The 9764-nt window shown below is 39.9% G+C and overlaps 2 protein-coding genes across 2 annotated transcripts; one reads left to right on the top strand and one right to left on the bottom strand.

The window, feature by feature from the left end:
• Positions 1–3584: 3584 nt before the first annotated feature.
• On the bottom strand, positions 3585–5201 carry LOC131317933 (uncharacterized). The gene has a single exon (XM_058347637.1). The coding sequence runs from the start codon at positions 5011–5013 to the stop codon at positions 3886–3888; it is 1128 nt and encodes a 375-aa protein (XP_058203620.1). The 5' UTR covers positions 5014–5201; the 3' UTR covers positions 3585–3885.
• A 3325-nt stretch (positions 5202–8526) lies between these two features.
• Positions 8527–9506, top strand: LOC131317932 (uncharacterized). The gene has a single exon (XM_058347636.1). It carries the CDS (start codon positions 8651–8653, stop codon positions 9335–9337), a length of 687 nt encoding a protein of 228 aa, XP_058203619.1. The 5' UTR covers positions 8527–8650; the 3' UTR covers positions 9338–9506.
• The last annotated feature ends 258 nt before the right edge of the window (positions 9507–9764 follow it).

Here is a 9764-nt window from a genome sequence, read left to right as displayed (position 1 = left end):
TCCATGCCAAATTTCAAAAAATGACCGTTTGAATTTTGAACATTTGCCCGTTTGAATTTTCTATTTTCCTTTAAAAGTTTGAACTCTATTTTTTCTCCCTATAAATGTAGACTTGAATAAACAATATTTTTTATTCACACCATGGATTCTCCATACTCTCAATTTACTTATGACGTGAGAGAGGGCGAAAATAATTCCTTTGAAGTTTCACATGATCGATCATGCGGCAAAATTTCAAGATTTCATCCGCAATCACTTGCGCATCGTGATAGAGAAACACATACTCGTCTCAGAGAAGATCTAGTTGAGCACTTGTGGCGATTTCGGAGGGCAATTAGTTCCATGTGATTCGCTATGGCATTATGTATTGCTATTTTTTCTTTAATTTAATGTTTGATGCTGTGAGATTCTATTTTTTAGTTCATAAAAAGATCATTTCAGCAATTCTTTGATTTTTAAATTTTTACGTCAAAAACTTGCATATAATGGTTAAGTTTGCATGTATAATAAATAAAATTTTGGCAAATACAATTATTAGAGTTCATAAAAATTTTAAAATGTAAAAATAATATAATTTGATATAAGGGTTGGAGAGGGATAGTTTGATGTCAAATAAATAGAATTTGGCATAAGGATTGAAAGGGAAGGCTTTGCTGTCACATTGGAGATGCCAAAATGCTATGTAAGCCTTCAAAAAAAAATTGACATCTCCAATATGAAATTAAGGGTTGGAGATGCTCTTAATACTCAGATGTTTTTTTTATCTAGATGAATCGTACTTGTTCCACAGACACATTTAGGTTAAGTGTAGCTGTTTTCTTGTTATGGTTGGGAATGATTTGGATTCTCTCATCTTATTTTTACGTAATTTCTATGATGCATTGGTTGACCTCACAATTATGGTAGCACTACTTTTGTTACATCATCAGACTCTTTGGACTTTATTACTATATATAATAATAAAAAAACTCTCAGGGGGCGCGCAGTTTGTTTGATACTCCAATAATAGGAGCATCGAATATGATTATATTCAAGGAGATCACGTACGCGATATTCTTCATTTGAAAAAACGGAAGTGTAGGTATGGTATCTCGTTACCTCCATCAGCGAGTGTTGCTCCGACACATTACATCACTCTCTGTGAGGGACTCCGCTGAGTCTATACGTACGTCGGAACCGAAACTAAGGCCCCACCATGTGTCGGTGGTGATATTCGGAGCATGTTTAGCCCCAATAATTAAAGAGCTATGGGAACTCGGACCTGGGTCTTGTCCATAACCGATACTCGAATAAATTTTTTTTTTATGCCTGAATTAAACACTTAATAAATACATATTCGCACAAAATAAGCGATGTACGATACGATCGAGAGCGTCATATAATATGCACTACATCTCTATCAATCTGATGAGATCACATATTCTTTCTATGGAATGCAAATCTTTTACTAGTTCTATCAAACGGCAATTTATGTTGTTCAAATTTCCAATGGCAGCACCTTTAGGCTTTAGTAGTGGGTTACCTCTTTAATCCTTACCCTTGCCTAAAAGGAGCGTGGAGCATGGTTTGTCATTTAAGCGTTGATGAGCCATTTTGGCCTTGACCTCCCGTAATTGCCCCTCTGCCTTTGGCCTTTGTTGGTTTGTCTGGAGTGGATGGTTGATGGGTGATTGTGTAATTTCGAAAAATTTCCGAATTATTATATTGCATTTATCAGACTTTTAAATGTTTTTCGTTTGTGTCCTAGAATGTGTGTGCATGAGTTTTGTCCGGATGTGGAGGGGCTTTTTAGGTAGAATATAATTGTGTAGTATGAACACAATTAATAGGAAGGAATCAGAATCAAATACTTATCAAAATCAGAATCACAATCGTCTCAAAGTCAATTATACAGGTGAGACACAATTAATTTCTACTACATGCACGAGAGAGAGAGAGAGAGAGCAAAGTACGGAAGGAAGAAATGAGAATCAAATCATTATTAGAATCTGGATTTTGTGAGACAGGAGAGAGAGAGAGAGAGAGAGAGAGAGAGAGGAGTACGTGGGGAGAAGAGGGAATGCACGTAAGTTGTCGGGTATTTTAATTGTGTTCGCACTACACAAATGTATTCTCAATGAGCACAAAACGACCAACTCAATTTACCTAGTTCTAATAAGGTCCAATAGTTCATGAAATGATAGTGAGATGACCCATCTACGCTTCTTGTTAATCTCTGACAGGAATTTTTTAAGTGCTGATTGTTAGCTACATAGTGCACAACTCTCATGTTGTAGAATATATGCACCGTATGTTCTCTGACCAAACACTTGTAATCCAAAAATGCACAAGTCAAAATCTAAAACTGAAGCAGCCAAACAAGGCTTTAGTTAACTTCTACTCAAGACGAGCTCTTCTTAAGGTGGGTCAAGCATTTTACGTTATGCATTTCAAACAGTACTAGGGTTACAAACATACAGTGGTGGTAGTCATCTTTTGTCTAAGAACATCAGAAAACCTCTGGTTTGAAGTTTAAATTTGATCAACCCACGCGCTATACGATTCATCATGTGTTCAGTCAGGCCATGCGAGACTTTTGCCTCGACTTTAATTGTGGCTCCCCATTAATAGAGGACGGTAGACTTGATTTCCCGAATTAGTCTATTGTACTGGACATCGATTTATCCCAAGGAAAGAAAAGCTTAATTTGTACAGTTTACTCTTTTATGTAAAGCCTAAGCATATATAGGAAGAATTTTATAACTGGGGTATGAAGATTGATTATTCAGCTCTCCTGCGGCCGGCATGTTGTGATTCAGGGGCCTTCTTTACCATACAATAGTGTTGAAGCCACGTACTTAGTAGTGGAGTCCACACCAATGAGTAGTGAAGAAAATCTCAGAACATCATGTGGCAGTGCTCTATGAGCAATTAATTATTAATTATTTTTGGCTCCGAAGACAATGAAACAAGGAAATTTTCTTCTTCTTCTTTTTTTGACAATGATTTTTACATCCCCTATTTTATTATACATAATAAAAAAAGAAAGTGTGAAAATTATCATTTTTTTTAATTGAAAAATAAGGAAACTTCCATTCATTATCAATTGCCACTACTGAAAAGGGCCCACTACCAAACCCAACAGACAGCCCATTGAGCCCAAACATGGTCCGTGTTCAGAAAGCCCAAAACAAAACTCAACCTCCACTTTCAGCCCACTCTCTCTACTCAAGTAGTAGCATTGTAAACGAGTTTTGGCCAACTTTTAGACAAGTAGCATTGTAAACGAGTTGAGCCGAGTCAACAAAATAATGGTTTTTAAGTTGGTTTTATAACTGAATAATCTGCAAAATGTGTTCAAGCTTGACTTGGCGATTCCTAGAGCTGAGTTCATTTGAAACAAACTTTAATCAAGGCGAGTTTAAAGTAGTCTAGCTTTCCCACATGAAATTCAAGTTCACCCGCCGAATTCAAAATAAATTGTTCATCCACGCTTTTTCTTTTTCTCCCCTCATGCTCCTAAATAGATTGCTAGATTTTGAAGTTACGATCATGCAAAATATTTTGTACTATTCAAGAACTAATTTAGAGAGTCAATTGAAGTTCAAAAAGCATTTTTCAGTACATAATGAAGCAATGCCACCTTAACACGTGCATAATATTGTACATGTTTGTAACATGACTAGTAATAAAAAAAAAAACTTTTGTGCTATACATTCTCCCCAGACTAAAATTAGTACATGAAAAGATAAGTAGGGAGGCATTTTCGATCGAGCAATGATATGAACACAACTTTAAAGCATAATTTCGAACACAAGTACGTTCAAAGCTGTTGAATCTATGCAAATTCAGAAAATGTGTTGCTAGTCTTTTTGTTTTCGAATAGAGTGATTTGAGCTGAGCTCCTCAGTGACAAGCAGGACAAAGCATCAACCCATTCTCATTACACTCCGAACACCTCTCTCTCTCACCGCCAACCACCACCTTACAACTCCCACCGCACTCCAAACACGGCACAAACCTAGCGCCACCGCAACCGCCGCAGCCCACCACCCCTCTCTCTACCCTCGCCCAACTCATCAGCCGCCCGAGTCGACCCGTCTCGTTCAAACCCACCACCTCATCCGCTCCCCCCACGTACCTCCCCTTAACAAACAACCTCGGCACCCCCACCTTTTCTTCCCCCGCCAGCAGCTCCCTCAGCTCGGCCAAGAACCCGCCGTGCAGCGCCACGTCGCGCTCGTCGAACACGACCCGGTGAGTCTCCAGTATCGCCCTGACTCGGTTCGAGTCCTCGTAGGTCTTTCGCACCCCTCCCAGCGACGTCGTGTAGAGCACCACCGCGTCGGACCCGCCCGGGGGACACTTCTCCGGGTAGTCCCTCAGAGGGTCCCACTTCACCGGTGGGCCCTTCCCTTCCTTCTCTCTCTCTAACCTGTCTTTCAATACGAAAATATTCTCTCTCACCGGCTTGATCACCGCGGACTCGGCTGCCGCTGCCGCCGGTGATGACCCAGTTCGTGACTCGGGCTTGACCGAATGGGTCTTCCTCAACTCGGTCTTGACTCGTTCGTTTTTTCCCAACTCTGTCCGAGCCGACTGAGTTTTCTTCAACTCGGTGGGTTTGGAAGTGAGTTTGGTGTCGAGTTCTTCAACCGTGCGAAAAGAGTTGTTCTTACGTGGGGCTTGGAATTTCTCCGCAACTGTGCTATCTTGCGCCGGAGTGTTAACTGGGGAGGATACGGGGTTAGGATTTGGTGGGGAGGGTGTAGGATCAGTTAGAGTGGGCTTGAGATCCTCCAACGCTTTGCTTACTTCATCCCACGGTTGTGGACCGTCGGATTCGAGCTTGTTGAGCTTCTCGAGAATCGGGTCCGGCACGATCTGGGTTTTCCCATCGTGTTGCTCCTGCGTATCGTCCACCATAATCCATGGCTCCTGAATGGCGTTGATGTCGAATACCGCAAAACTCGACGGCGGCGGACGGTATACATCCACGGCAACATCAATTCGTTTCGACGATGCACACCCCATTATTTCTCTCTTTTTAACTGTATTGAAACTTTGCGCGTAAATTGATCCGTACCTTTCAAGGCGCGGACACCTTAGCTATCAAAACTGTATGTATTGAAACTTTGGTGGGAAAGGATAGAGGCTTTAAAATTGGTGTGCGAGTTTTTGTGGGGGACTCGCACGTGGGAGGGTGGAGTGATTGTGTGGTGGTGAGGGTGGGTTTTATCTTTGATGAGTTGGGGGGTTTAGTTCTTAGCCTCAAGATTGATTTTGTGGCTTTGGTTTATGCAACTTGGACTACTACATTTTGTTTGGTTATGGTAGAAGACTTGTCCTGATTTTGTAATGGATGATAGTACACCACGTTGCAGATAATTTCATTGCGAATTCGATCAACAGCTTAGAGCATCCACACCGGTCTCAACAAATTTCGCTTAAGAAAGTAAGTAAAATGTCACATTTTTAGTTTATGTAGTGCAAAAAGTGAAATGATACTACTGTATGTGAACGATATGTACATATTCGGAAAAGTGCATTGATATATGTGAGAAGTATGTTGAAACTCTAACTTTTTTTTTGAGATATTGAGTGTGGATTATCCACCGTTTAGGGGATTGAGGTTAGTAAAATCGTTTTATTTTATAAACCAAAGTGAATTCATTAGGGTCTCTTTCATCCAGCCAGGCCAATTGCCATATCGAAAAGGATTGAGTTGGATTTTGTAATAGAAGCTAGGAGAAATTTTTGGGTACCGGATGGGTACAACGTGACCGCGCCCACGTGATGTCCGAACAGCCCATAGGGCATTGTCTTTATGAATCATAGAATTTATTTGCGACTCTATTTTAGATGCAGAGGACTGAGGAGTCTTCCTTCCTAGTTCCTCCCTACTAGCCTCTGCATGGGATGGCTTTGAAATGGGGTTTTTTTTTTTTTGCAGGAATTGCTCTTGGTATCCTAATTAGGGAGATAAAATATGTGGTCATAAGATAAGACCAAGGTCACATCCTGGTGGGTCACCATGCCAAACAAATTTACATCCATATCTAGAAACTTCATCTCCACTATAATCTACATGTCTTGTTTTTTCGGAACGAACAAAACAAATCCAACTGAAAGTCTATAAAATACTTCCTATTCAAAAAAAGAAATAATTAATCGTTGTTTTGACAAGAATCGACTCCTTGACCTTCTATTGTACAAGAATGACTAATTGAGCTAGTTCTAGTCGATTGATTGACCAACCATTATCTAGAGTAATATTTGCATATTTGAGAGCTGGCTTCTTGTTGTTTAGTAGGTAGTAGGGGCACCCAATATGATACCAATGAAAGATTTGTTCCGTGCAATGCTTACAAGTTACACCATAGTTACTTGTAGTGATACTCACTGCAACATAAAGACTTTCATCATCACTTAGAAGCAGTGTCAAAAACAAGTTACTAATTAGAAGACGGACCCCATTCCGCTAAAAAAAATAAGTACTTAAAAAATCAGAATTTTAGCGGAACGGGACCTAATTAATTTCGGTTATTTTGAAACTTGAATCACATCAACATCTTGGACTGTAAAAGGGCCTCCAAAGACCCTTTTAGATGAAAATTAAATTGGACCAGTCTAAAAGACATAATTGAGTACAAACTAAGGCTAACTCAGCTAGTTATGACTGCATCTTACTAAGAGGTCAGAAGTTTGAATCTCTCCGCTTACTTGTAAGTGTTCTTCCCTTTGTCTTTGTTGGAATAATTTCTGCACTAGTGGGAATGAGTTGAGCTTGTAGCGATTGTTGAATTATTTGGGATTATTTCTTCCCTTAATGGAACTAATAGCTAGGTTGGGGTTATAGTGATTGGGGAGTTGTTTCAAATTTCATGATAACCTCTCTAACCAGGCTAAACCAGCCTAAGGAAGTCTTGCTTAAAACCATCCACCTAGTAAACCGCATTGTATTATGGGCTTGAGAGCTTTTGTGCTTGACCTAGTTCTCGGCTTATGAGGTTTACTAGGCTTATTTTATGGGGCTTCTTGTTTTTTCTTGATTGCTTGCTCTTTCATTGTTTTTTTTTTTTTTGGTTTTAATTTAAGTGTTTAGGCCAGTTGACTTGTACCTCGACCAATTTTTAGGAGATCAATTCCACAACCCACTTGCAAGGGTCCCAATTAGAGCCAAAGAAGAAATTTGTATGGACTGATTTTAAATGAATTGATAATACCTGTGAGCTAGGTTTCGAATCTGAAACCTTGTGAGAGAGCTTGTAAGCAAGGGTCACTAATAAGAGAGCAACAGAGTTTATTAGTTCAGCTAAGCTCAGATTAGTTAAGTTGGTTATTGAGCTAATGCTGAGCTGTGCTTAGCTGTCATTGATTAGTGGTTGGCTGTTGGTTGAGTTTGTTAGAAGGAATCTAAAATTAAGCTCAGCTTATCTATGTACTGTATTAGATTAAGCAAGAAATCAATGAAAATGAATACTACTCTTGTATCTTCTTCTTCCATACTGTTCTAAGAAATTCTTCAAAGCTAACTTCGAAGTTTCAAACCTTGATCACTAGATCAACTTCTTGGGCTCTTCGGGTTCGCTTTCATCATCTTGTTTGCCTTTCGGAATATCTGTCGAGCTTCTTCATTAATCTTATATTGGGTTACTATACACTTACTAGTTACTTGCCCAAAAAATAAAACATAATTACTCAAAATCATGACTGTTTGGAAAGATTTGAATATGCTTATTTCTCTAATTGATTCTGGACTTTTAAAACATCTGGGACCAAGAGAAACTGACGTTAGAACATGCATAATTTAATCAAATTTTTGTTACAGTTTTCAAAATGCCCACACCAAGGAATCTCTGGCATAGTGTTGATCAACCCCCCCTAATCACAAGCTATTGCAGTGCATTGGTCCGCACATAAAGTGTCAATTACACACCAATAAGGGGGTGTTCGGACAAATAAGCCAAAGTGGCTTATTTTTTGTCCTTATTCAAATTTTTTTCGTATCACTTGGCTTATCCTTATGTTTTTTGGGAATTATTGCATCTTCATGATAAGAGGAATCTAAAAACTATAAAATTTTGATCGAAATCCAATATTTTTTGAATAAAGACGAAAAAAGTGGCTTATTGGCTTATTTTTGTTTTTATATGGGTTTGTTTGGCTTATTTTTGGAGGAAAAACCAATGGCTTTTTTAGCCGAACAGTGCCTAAGTCTAGAAACACTACTACAGACCAAGAAGTCTTTGATTTGAAATTCGACTCTCACAAACATACTTCCAATTCTCGTGTTGGGTTAGGAATTTTATTCCAACTTTAAGTAGGCCTCCCACTAATAATCAGATCGAACTAGTCTCCGAATCAGTCGATTCAATGAACCGGTCCGACTTATAAAAAATATAAAAAATACTAAAACCTTACATCACCGTCCTTCTATTCTATTCATTTGCCTTGGATAAAAACAAATTGTGCTTAATTGACGCAAACCAACGGTCTAATCTAACGACACAACTTTCAAATTTTCAAAAAAAAAAACAGGACACAAAATGTCTTCTCCCTATACCACCTCCCCCCCAGCTTGTCTTCTTCCCCCTCTAAATCCGTGACCCTTTGAATACGGAGTATTATTCAGATTCTTGGACATATATATATAAAACCCATCAACCACATGCATATCATCAACCAAATAACCTTACACGTTCTAGAAATTCTTACAATGGGGAACTGTTCTCTGAAAGGCATTGCCGAGGCTGAAGGCCTCAAGTACTCTATCCGGGTCATGACGGATTCCGGCAATATCGTCGAATTCGAAGGTCCTAAGTCCGTCAAAGAAGTCCTCAACGACTACCCAGGACACGGGATTTATCAGAAGAGTCGCATGTCTTCGGCATTGAATGATCACGAACTGCTTCGCGGCGGCCAGTTTTACTACCTCCTCCCTCTTGTGGAAAACGGCAGAATGGGTAAGAAAAATGTGGACTCTGCTTGTGAAGCAGAGCCGATAAGGATGTCCACTTCTGCGGCGGTGGAGGTGCTGCCACCGCCGCAGAAGGGCGTGTGGAGGGTGAAGCTGGTGATCGATACGAAGCAGTTGGAGGAGATCTTGTCGAAGGAGGTTAACATGGAGGCGTTGATTGAGCAGATGAGACTGGCAGCGAGTTCAGCTAGTGATTCGGCTGCGCCAAGGAGGGGGAAGATGATTAGTTGGGGGCAGTGGGGAGGAAATTGGAAGCCGATGGTTGCGAATTTATTCAAGGGGAACGGCGATCATCGGAGCAGAGAAGGGTCGCCGGACTTTTGCATCGGCAGTCCGAGAAAGGGGAAGTTTGCCAATGAGCTCAATTTGGCAGCATGAAATTTCAACCTCAATGGGATGATCGAATTTGGAAACAAGAACAGTTTCAAAATGTTGTACTCTTATGTGATACATTTCCCTTGTATCTAGTAAGTATAATGTTGATTGAAAGTAAGGTTTAAATGGTCCTTTTTTTTTTTTTGGCCTTTTTATGGATCGATTGGAATTTGGGTATTTTGCTTGATCTCTACTCTTTTCCCATCGTGAATTTGCTAGCTAGCTTTTGATTTCAGAAGACCCTAAGACCATTGAGGTCCCTGGCTTTGACCCTTCATGCACAAAACCTAAGCATACAATACCCTTCTTAACTCTAACCATCGAATTAAGGCACCGTAAACCCTCCAATAAACACCCTTCTGTAAAACAAGATAGATAATCGGCACAAGTGCGGTCCCGTACATATTAGCATTAACAATGGTATTTGAGT

The sequence above is a fragment of the Rhododendron vialii genome, chromosome 2a (assembly GCF_030253575.1).
Source record: "Rhododendron vialii isolate Sample 1 chromosome 2a, ASM3025357v1".
In the NCBI taxonomy this organism is placed as follows: domain Eukaryota; kingdom Viridiplantae; phylum Streptophyta; class Magnoliopsida; order Ericales; family Ericaceae; genus Rhododendron; species Rhododendron vialii.
This window is presented reverse-complemented; position numbering and strand designations above follow the sequence as displayed.

What these genes read in the sequence shown, in the direction of transcription:
- LOC131317932 (XM_058347636.1), top strand. Translation starts at nt 8,651, where the DNA reads ATGCATATCATCAACCAAATAACCTTACACGTTCTAGAAATTCTTACA.
- LOC131317933 (XM_058347637.1), bottom strand. Translation starts at nt 5,013, where the DNA reads ATGGGGTGTGCATCGTCGAAACGAATTGATGTTGCCGTGGATGTATAC.